Source organism: Otolemur garnettii, unplaced genomic scaffold, assembly GCF_000181295.1.
Source record: "Otolemur garnettii isolate 467f Iridium unplaced genomic scaffold, OtoGar3 scaffold00034, whole genome shotgun sequence".
NCBI lineage: Eukaryota > Metazoa > Chordata > Mammalia > Primates > Galagidae > Otolemur > Otolemur garnettii.
In genome coordinates this window covers 5,616,334-5,636,032 of record NW_003852429.1, presented here as the reverse complement: position 1 = coordinate 5,636,032, position 19,699 = coordinate 5,616,334, and the positions used below count along the sequence as shown (strand labels likewise).

The 19,699-nt window shown below is 36.1% G+C and overlaps 1 protein-coding gene and 1 pseudogene across 1 annotated transcript in view; both read left to right on the top strand.

The window, feature by feature from the left end:
* The window catches only part of UGGT2 (UDP-glucose glycoprotein glucosyltransferase 2), a 191,992-nt gene that overhangs the window by 93,151 nt on the left and 79,142 nt on the right, over positions 1 to 19,699 (top strand). The window contains exons 13-20 of the mRNA XM_003789625.3: positions 5,460 to 5,579; positions 6,436 to 6,521; positions 7,073 to 7,208; positions 8,629 to 8,760; positions 12,142 to 12,306; positions 12,764 to 12,887; positions 12,982 to 13,080; positions 16,034 to 16,128. Coding sequence (XP_003789673.1) covers positions 5,460 to 5,579; positions 6,436 to 6,521; positions 7,073 to 7,208; positions 8,629 to 8,760; positions 12,142 to 12,306; positions 12,764 to 12,887; positions 12,982 to 13,080; positions 16,034 to 16,128 — 957 coding nt within the window. The remainder of the gene's footprint in view (positions 1 to 5,459; positions 5,580 to 6,435; positions 6,522 to 7,072; positions 7,209 to 8,628; positions 8,761 to 12,141; positions 12,307 to 12,763; positions 12,888 to 12,981; positions 13,081 to 16,033; positions 16,129 to 19,699) is intronic.
* LOC105886957 overlaps positions 18,199 to 19,699 on the top strand; it is a 2,120-nt pseudogene continuing 619 nt past the window's right edge.

Genomic DNA, 19,699 nt, shown 5'->3' with positions numbered 1-19,699 from the left:
TTTTAATAATCTTAGAATGATGAAAACAGTCTTAGAATGATGAAAATTGTATTGAACTTATAATCATAATCTTGAGGTCCTATGCCTAGATTTTTGTGACCTTTAGAAAATCATCTTCACTCTCCAATCTCTGAGGTCCCCTTAAGTTCAAAATTTTTATAATGTTCTTAAAGTTGAAAATTCAGCTCACCTGCCATGGAGAGGCAGTAAGAGCTTACTTGACTCAAACCTTACAGTCAGACAGACTTAATTAAATCTGCATCCTAGTAATACCGTGTTCCAGCTATGTGACCCTCAGCAAGTTACTGAAATTCTTTGAGCTTTGTTCTCTCTATAAAATAGGTGGATAATTACCTCGCAGTTGAATTTTGAAGACTAAATAATGAAAAATACATTTAAATCATGTGTTAACTATTCAGTCTGGTAGGAAATTAATTAAAACTGGAGGATTTATTGTGGTATGCTGTTAACTTTTCTATTTGATATAAAATAATTATATTTAAATAAAATAATATTATGAAATAGCTAATCATGTTGTAAAATTATGAAAGGGAAAAATAGTCACCCTAAGTCCTACCATTCAAAGACAACTTTTAGTAAATGTTCTGTTAATTTCTTCCCATTGCTTTTCTAGGCATCTGCTTTTCATCCAAAGTCCATATGATTGCTATATAACATTTTGGGGTTTTCTTTTTCTATGTAATATTTTGTATCCTTCCTCTTTTCATATACCTGCAAACTCTACAGGTCATCTTTTTAGTGCTCTTAAAAATTACCTTTTATAGATATAGTTCTGTGTTAACAGTGTCTTACTGTTGAATTCTTATATTTTTTCCATTTTTTTACTATTACAAATAATTATGATGTGCCTATATGCATTTCTTGTTTCCTTCTGATAAATTTCCACATATTAAAAATTATTTCATATTTCAAAAAATATGTGCATTGATTTATCCTCTGAATAGATGTACCGATAGTAAATGTATAAAACCACATTCTGTGACAGTGTCCCAGATATCATGGAGGTAATGCAAAATATCATAAGTTCACATTAGTTTCTTCTCAAATATGTCTTTACAGATAGATGTTATTGCCTGATTTTCACCATTTTCCTGCCTTATCTAATTGCAGAAGTCACAAATATATTCCTATAAGGGGAGATTTAAACATAAATTTATACTTGCGACAAAACACATTTAATTTAGTTCTAGAGATACTAATGGATTACACTGGACCTCTAATCATTAACTCATGGTAATTTGTATAACAGCTAGGCAAAATTATGGGTGAAGACTTTTTTCTTTAGTCATCTGTATAGATATTTACCAAATCTTGACCCTAAATTAATATGCAGTAGCCATAAATCCAGCCACATTATGAGTTGATGAAATTTAAAAGGAGAGGCTAGGCACGGTAGCTCACACCTGTAATCCTAGTACTCCACAATGGTGAAGCAGGAAGATTGCTTGAACTCAGGGGTTTGTTCTAGACCAGTCAGAACAAAAGAAAAATCATTCCTCTACTAAAAATAGAAAAAATATAGCGAAGCCTGGTGGTGCATGGCTATAGTTCTGACTGCTTGGGAAGCTTAGGCAATAGGATCATGTGAGCCCAGGAATTTGAGGTTGCAATGAGCTATGAAGACACTACTGCACTCTAGTGAGGGCAACAAAGCAAAACTCTGTTTCCAAAGAGGAAAGGAAAAAAAAGTGAATAGCAGAATCTTTATTACTTGCACCACATGATAGAATGTAGTTCATTTAGATGGTGTGTAAAAACCAAATTACTAAGGACTCTTGATTCTGTCACTGACTTAAAGACACTCAGTTTTCAATTCAAAACAATTAAAACATTTAAAAATTATTTTAACTGTATTTATAACTTCTGATTGTCATCGATGTGCCATGACTCTCAATCCTGTATTTTCTATATTGCTTATTATGTTTAGAAACCACTTCTTCTAGACGTAGATATTTTATAAATCCCAAATAAACACGTTTAAAGCAGTTTTTTGAAGGAATGAATAGGAAAGCTTACTCATTTTGAGTAGCCATTGAATTGGATTGCTTGGATATTTAATTTAAAATTCCGTCCTAGATGAAATTTTATTAAATTGTAATGAAATGTTATTTCATCTATTTATAGCTCTTCTACTATGAACAACCTTATATTTTGGAAAAATTGAATTTTGTGAAAACAAGAATAAAAATTGTTCCTGCCTGACTGGGGGGGAAACATAACTGATTAGTTCAATATTCCTAGGCTTTCTGTAGAAGGAAATTTTTTATCATAAGTATTTGACTATTACTGTAATCTTACAGATGTAGGTGATTACATACATAAGCATGATTTTATGCAGATTCAACTACACTTTATAGAAAAAGAGAGGTCATTTAAGTTCAGTTTCTTAAGCCTGAAGAGTAAGCATGGAAGGAGAGACCCATATTTGTCATTCCTTAATTACTTTCAGTTCTCTCGTGCTTTTTATGAGACTCTCAGAGTAGCATGCATGATGTAAGAATGTGATTTTCATAGTAATTTATGGAATTGTCAAGCATAAATATAACTTTTCATTTTCCCCTCAAGTGATGGCTTTAGACTATACCCTATGTACATTGTTATAACATTGTATGAAAAGATTTTAAAAATTTTTAAAAGAAAGTTGTTAATGATTTTCTGAACAAATACATAATTTGATTGTTTATGTTGTTGAGACATATATTGAAACACCAAAAAAGAAATTATTTATAAGCTGTATAATACATTCTTGGTTATAGGTAGTGTTATCAACTATGAAGAGGTGAAATTCTATTCTTCTTGCAAGCTAACAAGTTAGCCTGGAACAGTTTTATGGATGCTGGCAGAAGAGGTAGAACTCCTTGGTCAGAATCAAAGGAGCCAGAGACAAAGAAATAGCAATAGGCAGAGAGTGAACATTTGTGCCCATTGCTAGAGGGTGTCATGATGAGGGTCAGATGATACTTACATTAGAGGGGAACACTGAGTTTAGGGAATCCAAACTGTAGTAGGCAGCAAATATGCCTTTCCTTGTGCTAGAGAAACTCTTCACTATGTAAGTGTCCTTGAAAGTCTGGAACCAAGGCAGTCATTGCTTTTGGTTGTAAAGTGTACAGAAATGTAAGAGCATATGGGGACTTGTCTTCCAATAAGTCAGTGTGTGGCTATAGCCAGGGTGAAAATTAACAGAAAGTACCAGCAGACATCGGCAAGAAATCTAAGTTTAACACATTGACTCCCACACTAGAATAAAGTTTTTCTGTGGATCCATGTTGTTTTATTAGGTTAAGATAGGTCAAGATAGCTATGAGTTACATATGCGTCACAAGGCCTGGGCTCAAAAGTCGCTTAAGCTCACATGGCAGTTAAAGTGATAGCGTAAGTAAAGGGTGCAGCTGAGGGCGCACCCAAGCCTCATACAGTAGTACAGTGTACAGTTGCACTGCTAGTCAGAGGGGCAGGCTTCCCTGGCTTTCAGTTTCCAAACTGCTCAGCCAGGGCTGCTGCGTATTGTTCAGCTTTCATGTACTGCCTTTGGGCATCTGGCAGGGGGAATGAGTGGAGTGAACTCATGAGCCCATTTTCCTGGCCAAACCCTATTGTGTAAGAGGAAAGCTTATATTCTTTTGTAATTTGTCTTACAAAAGGAGAACGCTTTTATTCAGTTTGTACACCCACAGGTATTACATTTTTGCAACTAACAAAAACACATCATTATGGATAGCAATAGCTCTGCACCCCACTGCCAGTGGTATCACCTGGTTAGCATAAGGATCCTATCAAGATTGTTAGAGAAGCTTGCCTTTCCCTAGCATAAGGATCCTATCAAGATTGTTAGAGAAGCTTGCCTTTCCCACTCTTAGCAGATTTTTGTTTTATTTCATTTTGTTTCATTTTTTACACTCCTGACCTATTGTAACTTTTCTGCAAACTCTAGCTTTCTAGCTGACCTGTAGACGAGGTGCGAATAACTTGTAAAGAGTGATTTTGCAGCTGCATCACAGCTTGCTGGATACAGATTTCAGGCATGCCTGAGATCTCTTTTTGTAATTCATCCATCGTCCTGACATTTCTAACTTACAACAGATACACAGTATTTGGAGTTCTCAAATGTTTTCTTGTACCTAGGGCAGAAAAAAAAACAAATATCCATCATGATTATTATGATAGCAACTTTTCTGGCCTAATAAAAGTATTGTAGAGTAAATAAAGTAGTTCACATTTTTTAAGTAATTCAATGATTTGTTCTCTATGCTATTTTTTTTTTGTAAGACATCAGGCCCAAGCGATTCTCTTGCCTCAGCCTCCCAAACAACTGGGACTACAGATGCCCGCCACAATGCCCGGCCGTCCCTTGGCTGTAGTTGTCAACTGCTGTTCAGTAGGCCCAGGCCAGGCTCGAACCTGTCAGCCTCAGTGCACATGGCTGGCACCCCACTAGCTGAGCTACAGGCGCTGAGCCTGCCTGGCAGTTTTTGATTAGAGCCAAAAATTGATGAAAACCCATAGAAACAGAGATTGTTAAGGTTTGTTCTGCAGCACAAATGCCAGGTCCTCATTTGCTTCTATTGAGCCTTGTTTTTAAGCCTTATGAAGGTTGTTCTATTTTGTGTCTGTCTGGCCCCTTTGGGTCTCAAGTGAACTCCACAGTATCTCTGTCTTCTTGGTACCATGTTGTTGATGTGGCTTCAACCTCTCCGTTTCTCTTTCCTCTTCACATTTGGGGGTGTGGGGGTGGTGTTGTCATGTGTCTGTGCAGTTAGGAGTCAGCAGATGGCTAGAGAAGACTTTGTATGAATATGTGCCTGGTTTCTTTCCTCCTCAATTGTTCACCCTCAAATCCTAGCATTTTGGCAGCCCTACTCTGACTGCCTTTGAACTCAACATGACTGTCACTTTCTGTTTGAACACTATTCCTAAAGGATACAATTTGGAAAATGTCCCAGGGATGAGATTGAGGTGAATGTGGAGCTTGCCTCGTGTGCCTCCTGTTTTCCAGGATTATAACTCCTCACTTGCTGATTGTGGGTTGCTGCCCCCACTACACACCTCTAAAATAGTGGCATATATGTTTGATCCAGTTTTTAATAGTTAAAATTTAACTTTATGAACCATTTTATTTTCATTATGTCCAAGCTTTTAAATAGAGGAGATAGACAGCCTCATTTACTGCCAATAATTAAGATAAATATTCATCTCTCTTAAATGGTTTATGGAGAGTAATTTTTATATAATTTGATTTTGTAACATGAAAAACAAACATGAGTTAAAGAAATTGTTTTGAGGGAAGGTTTAAAGGTAAGGCTACAAAAGTATAAAATTGTTGCACATAATGTATTCCTTAATTTAGAGAATATTCAACTTTTTATATTTTTCACTTGTCATTTTGATTAAAGTATTATCTTAATATAGTTTTCACAGACTTGTGGATTTTTTTCTAGTGGATTAATGACTTAGAAAATGATGAGTTATATGTTACATGGCCTGCAAGTTGCCATGAACTTCTGAAGCCAATATATCCTGGAAGTATACCAAACATAAGGCGTAATTTTCATAATTTGGTGAGTTTTATATTTTGATAATTTATGTCTCTTATAAAGATGTCTGCATTCTTTTTGGACTCTTCTGTTAGTGAATAAGCATCTGAGTTGAAAGGAAGAAATGATCTACCGGATACAACAAGCTTGAAGTGACATGGCTGACATGGTCTCAGAAACTAGCAATGTAACATAATCTATCTGTTATTATTCAGGCTTCATGTGATTTTATAATGCCAATATTAATGTTCCATTTACATTTCTCAAAGGAATTATAATAGAACTTTTCTTTATATAAAGAACTAAAAATTAAAGTGTAATGCATTTCAGGGAAAAATACATTAATACTACCTTGTCATGTATGCATAAAAGCTCATTATTGCAATATTAAATATCTAAACAACCTTTTTGGAACTTTGAAGTGTGGAAAAAATACCTAGGGTTTTATTTTTTTCCCACAGACATAGAGAATACTTATTTGCTGCAACAAAGTTAAGCAAGCATTTATGTTAGTGCTTTTTTTTTTTTGGTCAAAATCCAATTTCTATTTCCTTTTTTAAAAAAATTATCACAGAAAATCCCATGAACATTTAGAGTAAGGTATTTAATTTCATGGAAAAAAATACTTTATGTTGTGCTTCCAAAAACAAGATGAGTAATCTATTAAATTTCATGTATAATTATATTTAGATATACAGCTTTTAGGAGTGTTTCATAAATTATTTCTTATATATATTTCTCAAAATTCTTTGAGATTACTATAAATTTCTTAAAAATTTATACCTTGCATCTCACTGTTAGCTAAAAAATTAAACTAAATTTAAATTTCATACAAATTCTGAAGTGTTAAAATAGTGATTCTATACCATCTTTCTTTTAGGTTCTGTTTATTGATCCTGCTCAAGAATATACCTTGGATTTCATACAACTGGCTGAACTTTTCTATTTTCATAAAATTCCTCTTAGGTAATTGTCAATTTATAACACTAAACTATCAACTGAAGAAACCCAATGATGTTCATGGTATGTTACACAGAGTATTAGTGTGGAACTCAAAACAATGCTTAGCCACAGTGCCTGACACAATATAGCTGTGTGTTGTAAAGTGTTACACACATAGACCTTTATGATAGACTCTGTTAAAACTATTTGATAATCTTATGTACTCTGTTGCTTTCCTGAGAGAATTATCTCATCACTCTGGGTACTCATACTAGGGTCCATCTCCTTGTGATTGTCTTAAAAGTACATTTACCTTTTTTGTCCAGCAGCACACAGTCCAGTTGATCATGTCAATACCAGAGAGGGGGTTTCACATCTTGCAGGAATCTATTAGCTATGAGGACTTTGGCAAATATGCATAACAATCAAACTTTTCATATAATAATATTCTCCTTTTCCTCTATCTGCTAATACATTCACTCCATCTAGATGTTACAGTCTAATGATATTTAAAAGTGGTGGTTTTATGATTCAGGAGATAGTTGTGATGTTCCTTATTTGTCTTCTTTTCCCAGAATTGGTTTTGTGTTCATTCTTAATACAGATGATGAAGTTAATGGAGCAAGTGATGCTGGAGTTGCTCTTTGGCGAGCTTTCAACTATATTGCAGAAGAATATGATGAATTAGAAGCATTTATTTCTATAGTACATGTGAGTATACACGTGAAATATGATTTCTTTAGAATGTATAATTTTTTATGTTATCATAATTATTTATTACAACATTTCAAAGTTTATGAAAACTATCATTGGAATTAGTATAGATGATGAATTTGATTATTGCAGTTCTCTACTGATATACATAATATTGTCCCTTTATAAATTAAGCAACTAAAGCTTTTTAAAATTATTTTTTATATTATTACGGCTCTTGTATGTTCTACTCTGAGGAGAAAACTTGCCTCTAAATTGAGATGCTTACAAAACTAACCTAATGGCATTTGTACTTAGTATTTGTTTCTTCTGTACGTAAGGAGGTTCATTCCCCAGAATGGTTAATGCTGGCTCAGTGTTTATATTTATGTTTCAGCTGAGTCATCTACTGAGATCCCTTCCTCTTAATATAAAGCCTAAAACAGTACCTGGGTTATACAGAGATACCGTCTCTATCCCCCAGACTGTGGACCAGTACTGGTCTATATACTGTCAAGAACTGGGCTACCCAGTATCACTGCCTGAGCTCTGCCTCCTGTTTCATCCTTTCCTTCTCCCTTCTTTCTCTCCTCCCCACCCCACCCCCAACCCTCATGGAAAACTTGTCTTTTGTGAAATTGATCCTTGGTGCCAAAAAAGTTCCTGTCTGTGGCCTATTAGGAACTGGGCCATAAGGCAAGAGGTGAGCAGTGGGGCAGTTGAGTGAGCTAAGCTTCATCTGTACTTATAGCCACTCCCCCTTGCTTGGATCACTGCCTGAGCTCCACCTCCTGTCCCTCCTCACCCCCAGACCATACTGTCTGTGGACAAGTTTTTTTCCAGAAAATCAGTCCCTAGTGCCAAAAGTGTTGGGGACCACTAATGCAGAGGATGTATAAATACTTACTAAAGGAAGGTGTAAAATATATATATATATATATACATATATATATATATATAAGGAGAGTAACAGTTTACATACTGCAAGTATCTTCAGAACATTTAAGACTGGGGGAAGAGTGGAGGTGCAAAGAAAATCAAGTCAGAGTATTTACTGAAAAGCAGGGAGAAATAAAAGTAAAGCCTTTCTGAGTCATTTAAAAATATTTAGCACATGCCTTTTTAAAGAAAAATAATCTATTAACAATCATTGTATAGTTTGATCAAAATAGAATATACCTTATAAATTTGTTGTAATATTTTTGAAAGCTATAGAATATTTTTAAAGCCATCTTAATTAGAAGATATTGGTTAAAAGGATTCATGTGTTTTTATGTGGCATATGTATATTAGTATATACATATACTAATTATGTATATGTAATTAGTATGCTTAGAACTTACAAATAAAAAATATGTTCTTTATTTTACAAATCTATATTCATTCTAGAGGAAAGAGAATAATTGCTAAGAGAAAAGTTATATCTTTGTTTTCACAGATGTACGAAAATGTGAAGGATCAAAATATACTCACTGTGGATGATGTGAAGAATGTTCTCCAAAATAAATTTCCTCATGCTAATATTTGGGATATTTTGGGAATTTATTCTAAATATGATAGGGAAAGAGAGGTAAGTTATGATATTATGTTAAGTGAAATAAGACAGGCACAGAAAGATAAATACCCATGATCTCACTCATGTGGAATCTAAAAAAAGAGTGGAACTCACAGAAACAGTAGGTGTTATCAGGGATGTGGGGGAACTGAGGGAGATAGTGTTCAAAGGACACAAAATTTCAGTTAGGTTGGAGAAATAAGTTCAAGAAATCTATTACATAGCACATGACTATAGTTAATAACAATATTTTGTAAGCTTGAAGTTTACTAAGAAAGTAGTTTTAAAGTTCTTACCACAAAAATATGAAAGGTATGTGAAATAATGCATATGTTACTTAGCTCAATTTAGCCATTCTACAACCTATACATGTGTCATGATCTCATGTTTTACACTCTAGATACATACAAATTTTACTTGTTGACTTTGAGAAAAAGGTAAACATTAGAGACATAACCCAAGAGATTTAGAGAGAAGAGAAAAAAGAAAGGAAACAACACAAAGAAATTCCCAAAGTGAGGAAGAAATAAGATACAAAGAAATTACCAAAATTGATGGACATGAGCCTTCATAGGAAGGGACCCACCAAATGCACAATACTTTGAATAACAGAGGAATGCTCTGGAGGATTGGGAGAGGAGTACTTTCCTGAAGAAGTGATATTTAAGCTGAGTCTAAAATAGGAGGAAGAATTAGAAAAAAGAAAAAAGGAAGTGGTAAAAGATGAACATTCCAGACAGAAAGTGTTCAGAGGTCCTGATGTGAAGGAACTACAGGTATTGCCACTGTACAGTTTGCAGCCATGCATTGTATTTGTGTCGTGGGGGAAAGTTGAGGAGATGAGGTGGGAGAGTTAAGAGTAGGGTCTTTATATGAGATCTTATGAACAATATTTAATGTCAACTTTTATCAGAAGTCCTTAGCAATAGTGAAAAACCTGAAAGGTATTAAGCAATGAAATGACAGTGACATGCTTTCTTTTTTTTTTAAAGAGCATTCTCCACTGTTGAGAATGGCTTGCTGGAGGGTAAGAGTGTGTGGTGGTAGAGATTAGGGAATGTGTAGGTGAAGGATGTGAGATGGGCTAGGAGGCTTTGGAGGAAGTAGAGGCTGAGAAAAGTGGACGTATGTGAGTTAGGAAGTGCCATCCAGTACCTGCTGCTGGATTGGGTAGAGTAGAGAGAGATGAGAAATTATCAAAAATGACTGCCACGGTTCGGCTGAACAGCTGACTGGGAGGGTCATGCTGCCATTGCCAACCTGAAAGGGAGTGGAGGCGATACAGATAAGGAGATGAAATCTCAAGTTCAGTTTTTCAGTAGGATTTGAGGTGTCTGTGAGACTTCCAAGAAAATGTGAAGTAAGTGATTAGATATGTTTTATAGCCAGAAGAGAGGTGTGGACTAAAAGTATAAAATTTCATGTGATTGGCTTGTTTGTGCTAGTCTTTGGAATGGAAAGGTTGCTTAATTGAAAATCATAGCTTGGAAGAGCAGATGAGGGTCTGTATTTCTCACAGGTGTATTTTTCTTGAGGTCCACACTTAATGTATTCAACTGCTCAGTGAATTGCCCATAAACATCTTAAATCAAAAGAATCTAAAACCAAGCCCATCCTCTTCCTTTTTATCCTTGCCTGGTGTTTTCTTCTTTACGCTCACCCTGAAGGGTAGGCAGCATTACTGTGCACCCACGCCCCTGTGTTGGGAGCCTGATAGTCATTCTAAACTAATTATTTTCCCTCCGACCTTCCCAAACAATAGGTTATCAGTCCTGTCAGTTCTACATGTTAAATACTCAGAACCTATTAAAAATATGCTAGAAACTGCCTCATTCTCTCTTTGTCCATTACCACTAATTTTTTTTCTGGCACTTGCTTTTTCTTTCTCATACTTTTCTCATTATCCCTGACCTAGTATCCTTAGTATATACTCTTTCTTCACATTATTGCCATTATGTTCTTTTTAAAATAAGCAAATTTGATCATGTTATTTGTCAAAAGCCCCTTAGGTAGAATTGACCAGGACCTCATTCATACCCCCAGGGTACTGTATTCACATTTATTTTTAATGAATCCATATCTCCCTCTATTAAATTAAGTTTCTTGAGGACAGAGTTTTCATAGCTTAATACATAGTAAGTGCCCAATATATGCAGAGATAGTGTAGTACTGTGGTGCAGAGTTCATACTCTAGCTCAGACAGATCTGGATGCAAATTGTGGTTCCAGAACATAGTAGCTATGTGACATAGAAAGTGAATTGATCTTCCTCTTTTGTCATCTGTAAAATTAATAGTAGTATTTAACTTCTTCGGGTATTTGTGAGAATGTTGGCTACAATAATCATAATACTTAGTATTGAATATCAGAGAAATTTCTTTTTCCTAAGATAAAATTCAAATACTAAAGACCTTCGTGATCTGGCCTCTTTGTAAACCCCTTTGGCCCTTTATCCGACAGCTTTCTCCCATATATCATACCCCATAAACACAGCAAATTTGGATTACCTAAATGTGCCATATTCTCACTTCCCTTCCAGTCTTAGTTATGCTCTGTCTTTACTTGGAATGTCTTTTTTCATTTAACTCCTTGGCAAATTTTTATTAAGCCATTGAGACTTTTCGGTGTTACTCCCTTACAGAAAGCTTCTCTCACCCATTCCTCTCCATACTCAAACTTGGTTAGATGCTTCTCTTCTGGGTCTCCATAGAACCTTATACATGCCTATATTTTGTTTATATAGATATGAATCCTGTGAGGGAAGAATTTCAGCTCTCTATTCAGTGTCTAGCCTAATGCTGATGACACAATTGATTCAATGTTTATTGAACAAATAAATACAGAGATGAATAAGCCTCTGATGCAGATAAGTGTTTTGGTTTTTATTTTCAAGTAAATGTCTTACTGTATATATGGGCCAGCAAACCCACCCACTGCTTGTTTTTGTGAATAAGGTTTGTTTTCGTTTTGGGTTTTTTTTTTTTTTTTTTTTTTTCAGATTAATGTGAGGGTACAAGCAACTAGGTTACAATGTTTGCGTTTGTTAGGTAGAGCCCCTCTCATGGTTCTGACACAGTCCTACTCGTTTACTCCTTGTCTGCGGCTGCTTTTGCTCTGTAGTACATAACATCAAAGTTGAGTCATTGCGACAGACGCTTGATAGCTCACAAAGCCTAAAATGTGTACTATCTGATGTTTTATAGAAAAACTTTCCTGATTCTTACTCTGTGTAGATAAATTATTTTCCTTTTAGTAATGTTTGGAAAGAACAGATGAAATTAGCAAGTCTGACATTTACTCTGTCAGGTATATATGTGGCTATTTCTCTTTTCCTTCAATATTTCTTTTCCAAACAGCCATATTTTATCTACCACTCTGATATTTTTTAATTTACTAGGCTGGAGCAAACTTTTATAAGATGACTGGCCTGGGTCCTTTGCCTCAAGCTCTTTATAATGGTGAACCCTTTAGCAATGAAGAGTTGAATATTAAAGGACTAGAAATGGCTGTTCTTCACAGAATGATGGATACATCTGTAGATTTACAAAGAGAAGTTTTTATGGTAGGTAAGGAATTATGAGAAAATACATCATGAATGATATTTACAAATATTTTGTATTTAAAATTTCTTTATTTAATCACAACTGTTTTGGTAAAAATTTCCATCCTGGCCATTTAATAGCAATGTAAAACATAATTAAATTTATCTTGTACATAATTATATTGAAAATTGCTTAATTGGAAAGAAGATTCTAATTTTTATAAGAAAATGCATTGATTACAGTAATCCTAAATTGCATATTATTGATTTATTTAACACTAAGTAATCTTCAAATATATTATATATTCTTTTTTTTTTTTTCTAGTTTTTGACTGGGGCTGGGTTTGAACTTGCCACCTCCAGCATATGGGGCCGGCGCCCTACTCCTTTCAGCCACAGGCACCACCCATATTGTATATTCTTAAAACATGCATATGAAGCATGTATATTATCTAAATAATGTTTTTTGTTATTTTAGGGCACATTAAATGATCTGACAAATACAATTGATTTTCTGATGAACAAGAATAATGTTGTACCTCGTATAAATTCCTTGATTTTGCACACTACACATCAGTACCTTAATTTAATATCTACATCAGGTAAAAAAATCCTCCATATCTGTTCTACCAATAATTGTTGAATTGTTCATGCTTTATTAATTCATTGTTTAACCTTTAATATGAATTTCTGCAGTAACTTCTGATATTGAAGATTTCTCTACTTTCTTTTTCTTGGATTCACAAGACAAGAGTGCTGTAATTGCAAAGAATATGTATTATTTAACCCCAAAAGGTAAATAAATTTATTCCTAATGTGATAAAAACCTGTAAATTATAGTAAAGGATGTATAATAATGTCAATATCAATAAATATCAATAATTTGATACCTTGCTATATTTGGTGAGAAGCCTAGGGTTCAATTTGAAAGTTTGTAATTTTTAAAATTCAAGGATTGCTTATGCTGAGAAAATGATGCCTTCTATTCTAATTAATCATTATGCAGAGTTCATCTTGGTTTTTTGCCTTTTAAAAAAATAACCTATTTTCACCTTTTAAAGAAAGGAATAAAACCTTTTCAAGATTATATAAACTGATAACAATGCATGAATAAAAGTACAATTCTCAGATCAAAGAAGATAATAATTTTGCATTCTGATTAAACATCTATTTTGCTTAGGTTGGAAGATATAATCCAAGGAGGGTAGATAGTAACACATTTAGAAGTAAGAATTTAGTCTAAAAAGAGATGTCTGCAGTGGGACCACAGATTTATTAGGGTACAGTTAAATATTCAGATAAATGAAGATAATTAAAATTTGGCTGGTTTTGTTTTACTTTATTTTGTTTGGCCTGCTTTGTTTTAAAGATAAAAACAAGACTCATTAAGTACAAGAAAACAAATAGACTGATTTTGGTCTCAGTATAAAAGCAATGTCTTTCTAACAGAGTGATCTAAAAATGAAGTGAACTGTGTTTTAAGTCAGAAACTTTAATTGTGAGGGATATTTAAAGCAAAGGCCTTACAACCAGTTTTTGTGAATGCTATTCATTAAGTCCAGGTTTCAACCAGGTGGCCCCTGGATTACTTTCTAACAGATTCCATGGTTTTATGTTCATAAAGTGGTCTGTCTATAGGAAATCTGGCAAATAATAAAATGTAATGCAGTTCCCTCTTAAGATAGGCTACAGCTCTGTATATGCCAAGTGAAGGCAAAAGGGGATAGAAAAATCAGGAAGAAAATATAGAAACATTTATCAAATTCTGGGTTGTGTTTCAAAAATGTATCTGGGCATCAGAATAAGTTAGCTTGTATCGCTAAACCAGCATGGTGGCTCACATGCATAGTCCCAGCTACTTGGGAGGCTAAGGCAAGGAGACTGGATGATGCCAGGAGTTCAAGATCAGCCTGAGCAAAATAGTGAGACCTCATGTTAAATATAACACAGTAAAATCTCCGTTATCTGGAACTCCAGCAACTGGCATGCAACCTGGCCTCCCTCCCCCTCGCCCAAAAAAATCAGATTTTACATTTGGCACCTTGTGCTGTCAGTAAGCCGGACACCTTGCACCTTACTCCATGGGCTCCCATGGTGCTCAGCACCCTGAAACATCCGTATTTAAGACCTCTGCTGATTTCCTGGCTAGTCACAATTAGGTATGGATTATCTTTCCACTGCTGCCATTATACTACCCTATGCATTTTGTGGAACATTGTGATTATACAGCACAGGTCTGTTTATCTGACTATAAGTGGACTGCTAACTGGTCATATTCTGTATACACTGTACTGCATTGCTATTGTGCCTCTGTTGATGCATATTGGTGCACACATTGTATACACATATGTGTAGTATGGTAAAACTGTGTTATACTAAATGAAGTTCGTCTTTATTTGTCTTAATTTGCTTTTAATTAGTGTATTTCAATATTGTTAAATTAATACAGAGTTTATTGTATGGTATGGGTTATAGAATTAGTTAGGCTTATTTTTAATAGTAACTCTCAAGCAACCAGAAATTGCTTTTATCCATAATCTACCAGTCCCCAGGGGTGCCAGATAATGGGGAGGTTACTATAGATAGATGATTGATGTGTGGATGGATGGAAAGAAGGAAAGAAGCAGGACGGGAGAGATGGGAGGGGAGGGGAGAGAAGGGAAGGAAAGGGAAGGAAAAGGGAAATGGAAAAGAAGGGAAGGGGAAAGGAAGGGAAGGGAAGGAGTCTGCCTATAATTAATGCTCTTTGGTTAAATCTCTTACAATTTAAAAGAATGTTAACTGAGAAACGTACTTTCTATATATTTGCATTTGTATAAATGTATAAAAGATAACAGAGCTTTAAGAAATTTACTTAGCACTTCTGAAATTTTTCCATTTTACTAACTGATGGTGAAAGTGTCGACATTAAGAAGGCTTCAGAATTCTTTGTCTCTTCTTTGAAAAGAATATGTTACTACTGCCTTATTCTTAAGTTGCTTCTGAAGGTTGCAAATGGAGTAAATGCTATCCTTTTGGTTACCTTTTTTTTTCTTTTCGTTAACCAAAGCCAGTTTTTGTATAATTAGAAACTACCAACTCTGGCAATAAGTGTAGTTTCAAATCTATGCAGGAATAAATTCATAGCAAATTTTTTATAGTAATTTTAAATTGGCTACCTGGTCTAAAGGACCAGTTTTTCTATAGGTTGTGATGAAAGCCAGACAAGTGTCCTTTCAGGTGTTACAGGCTGAAGCCCAGAGAGATTAACTGTGACTTCAGAATGAAGATGGTTTCTTTCTGTGGGTTTCAAACTTGCAATCTTTTCTGAAAAGGGAATTGTGTCAATGTTGATAGGGTGAAGTGATGTGAATTAGACCAAGTTAATGATAGTCAAACAATTGGAAATAAGTGAATTTTAACCTGATAAAAGATTGCTTTTTTCTATACTTACTATTAAGTTTGATTATATCTGCTTTTACATATGTGTGGGGTATAAATATCAATTATTTTTTTTTTTTTCTTTTTGCAAATGGAACTAGAAGGAAGGCATTTTTGCTCACCAGCACTGGGAGCTTTCTCTTGTGTGAGTATAAAGCTTACACAATGAATTGCTTGCTTTTCTGGCATTTTTGCATGTAAACATATGTGTGAAGATATTAATTTTGATACATTTGTCATTATATTTCTGTGTTAAGTACAAATGTTTTCCTGCTTTTACTTTGATTTTAAGAAGAATTAATTTGACTAGATTGTTTGAAACTTTCAGATGACAGTGTAATTTCTGCAGTCACTCTGTGGATTATTGCTGATTTTGATAAACCATCAGGAAGAAAACTGCTTTTTTATGCATTAAAGCACATGGTGAGTATCTAGATATTCTTACTACAAAAATTTTTATTTGTTGCAATTTTAAGAAAGCAATATTTAGAACATGCATTAAATCTTTATTTCCTTCCATGTTAGCATATTAGTTAATTTGTTTAAAACATGGTACTAAAGGAGACTAAGACAAGAATTCAGACTCAGTCTCCACGTAAAACAGGAAAAGAAAAACCTACCTGTTTTCTGTGACTCATAACCCATACGTTCTCTGGTAGTCTTTGTGATGAGACATGTGTGTGTCTAATATTGGTTACAAGTATTGCTATTGAGACAAAGCAAATAATCCTAGAGCCTACCAATAACTCCTTGACCCCAGTTACTTTTACCAATAGTAGCCAGTAATAGCAATTTTTGTCACATAATTAAATAGCACTTTCTCTCCCTGATTATTTAAGAACAACTAAATTTAACTTACTGGAGAATATTTTAAGCCTCAAGTCAACCTTAATTTTCTTGTTATTAGATAGTTACAAACCAATATGCTTGAGGAAGACACATTTCTATATTTATTTAAAAGTACTCTTTTATAACCTTCTGTATTTCTAAGAGAACATTTAAGTCTATCTAGATAAAAAACACTTAAGAAACATAAACCTTAATATTTTATGAAGTTGTTTTTTTCTTCAGCTAAGTGTAAATTTATTACACTTACTTCATAACTTTTTAGCTTAAAACAATGAACATTTCCTCCCTAGTTTCTGAGATTCAAGAATTCAGGAGCAACTTAGTTCAGTAGTTCTGGGTTGGATTTTTTCATGAGAGTGCAGTCAAGATTTTGGTTATATCACATAGCTTGACTGGAGCTGGAAGATGAGCTTCTAAGATGGCTCGTTACCTGTCTATTAGCAAGAGTCCTTGGTTTTTCAGTGGCTTTTAGCAGGGCCACTGATGTTATGGTCCCCAACGCCAAAGGTTGCTTCTTTGACTGTATTAATAAAAATAACAAAACACCTGGTGAAGCAGGTCAAGGAAGTCATCAAGAGTAGACTCAACCACTGGTGTTGCTGGAGTATCCTCATACCTTGGTAGCTGGCTTTCTCCACAATGAATGATAAAGAGATTAAAACCACAGGAACAATGTCATTTATGAGCTAGCCTAAAATCCACACCCTATATTTCTTGTTTGTTTCATAGATCACTTTTGTCCAGTCTGGGAAGGGGCTATATAAGGGTGTGAATACCAGGAAGGAGGGATCATTGGGACATCTTAGAGACTGGCTACCACACGAAGAATAAATAAATACATTTTAAATGAAATGTTATAATATCTGCTAGAATAATTTTCACATCATATTACACTAAACCAGGTCAGAATGCATTTGGGCTTTTTTTTAGTGGCCCGCAGACCAGCAAATTTCAAAGCAAAGTGTTTTGGAATCTGTGGAGCAATAGCTAACTATTGGAAGAAATTAACTTCTATCTGCTCTTATCTGCTCTCCTCAAGAAGTTCTGAGAGCATGTTCTTCAAGAAGCTCATAAACTGCTTTCCCCAGGAATTGCAATGTGAATAGAAGATAACCTATTTGCTGTGTACATGAGAAAAAGTGCTACTTATCTCATTGCTGAGTGTAACAATGGTCACCCTTGAAGTACCCCTCCTTGAGAAGCTATGTGCTAATGAAATAGTCTACCCTTCAAAGCAATTTTTCTGGATGAGTTTGCAAACTTTATGGTTTATATTTCTTACGTGTAATTGTCAAGCCTCATAAAATGACAGCTCTGATGGGCATTCCAGAAAAAGAGTTCCAGAATTGCCTTGAAGGGTGGACTAGGCCCTGGTATCAGTGCATAGCTTCCCAAGGGGAGGGTGACTGTAGTGATATTCAACAATGAGTTATATAGCACTTTTTCTAGGGTAAATTCACAAACTTGATTGTCAGACCTTGTATTTGATTACAAGAGAAAGGCTGAAAACTCCATCATCAAAGTGCAGATATTAAAATTTAAAAGCAGCAGCAACTTAAATTTCTATCAAGGAGGGTAAAGAAAAGGATATGTTGGGCACTCGGAGGGGGCTGAGGAGAACTTGGAGGCCCTGGAACGGCGGTGATGGGCGACCACAGCTTGGAGGAGTTCCGTGGGCGCTGGCAGGAGGAGCTTTCGCAGGCCCAGGCGCAGAGGAAGAGGCAACGGCCCGAGGCTGCAGAGCAGTGGGCACAGAGGCCAGAGATGGCCCGGGGTGCGGCGAGCAGGCCTCAGGGTACCTAGCACTAGCTCAGGGTCTCCTGGAGGGCGCTGGGCGGCCCCCGGCAGCGGCAGCGCGGGCTACTCAGGCTGAGAGGGAGGACGTGGCGAGACATCCTGCTCTCCTCTGGCTCGCAAGGGGGGGTGGCGGGGGGTGAGCAGCTGGTGGATCAGCTCATCCGCGACCTGAATGAAATGGATGATGTGCCCTTCTTTGATATCCAACTACCTTATGAATCAATATATTTCAGTATCTGGACAGGAACGATCTAGGAAGATGTGCACAGGTGAGCAAAACATGGAAGGTGATTGCAGAAGATGAGGTGCTGTGGTACAGGCTATGCCAGCAGGAAGGGCACCTTCCGGAGAGCAGCATCTCAGACTATTCTTGCTGGAAATTTATCTTCCAAGAGTGCCGAGCCATGGAACAAATGTTACAAACCAACTGGAAGAATCGAAAAGGTGCCGCGAGTGAGCTGGAACCTGTTCCTGACGCAGTGTTATGTGATGTGCATTCTCATGATGGTGTTGTCATTGCTGGGTATACATCAGGGGATGTGAGAGTTTGGGACACCCGCACCTGGGACTATGTAGCCCCCTTCCTGGAATTGGAGTATGAGGAGGACGAGCCTGGAATGCAGCCATATGTCTCCTTTGTGAGGATAAACAGTTCGCTGGCGGTAGCGGCTTATGAGGATGGAATTCTTAATATTTGGGATCTAAAGACTGGAAAGTATCCTATTCATCCTTTTGAGCACTACGCAAGCACTAGCCCTCAGCCAGGAAGATGCTACTGTTGCCACAGCCTCTGCTTTTGATGTTGTAATGTTATACCCCAATGAGGAGGGATACTGGCAGGTATCTGCAGAATTTGAAGTTCAGAAACTGGTTGACTACCTTGAAATAGTTCCAGATACTGGAGGGTACCCTGTGGCAGTAGCCACTGCTGGAGATCTGGTATACCTGCTAAAAGCTGAAGACTCCGTCAGAACCCTCCATTATGTCTACGGCCAGCCTGTCACATGTTTGGATGTCTCAGCCAACCAGGTTGCTTTTGCTGTGAAGAGTCTGGGATAGGTGTATGAAGGAAACAAGATCCTGGTCTACAGCCTAGAAGCAGAGCGCTGCCTCTCAAAGCTGGGTAATGCTCTTGGTGACTTTACTTGCATCAACCTCAGGAATAGCCCTCCCAACCTGATGGTCAGTGGCAACGTGGACAGGAGGGTGAGAATCCATGATCTCCGCACTGATAAAATTGCCCTGTCATTATCTGCCCACCAGCTTGGGATCTCTGCCATCCAGATGGATAACTGGAAAATTATCAGTGGTGGTGAGGAAGGCCTGGTGTCTGTGTGGGATTATCGGA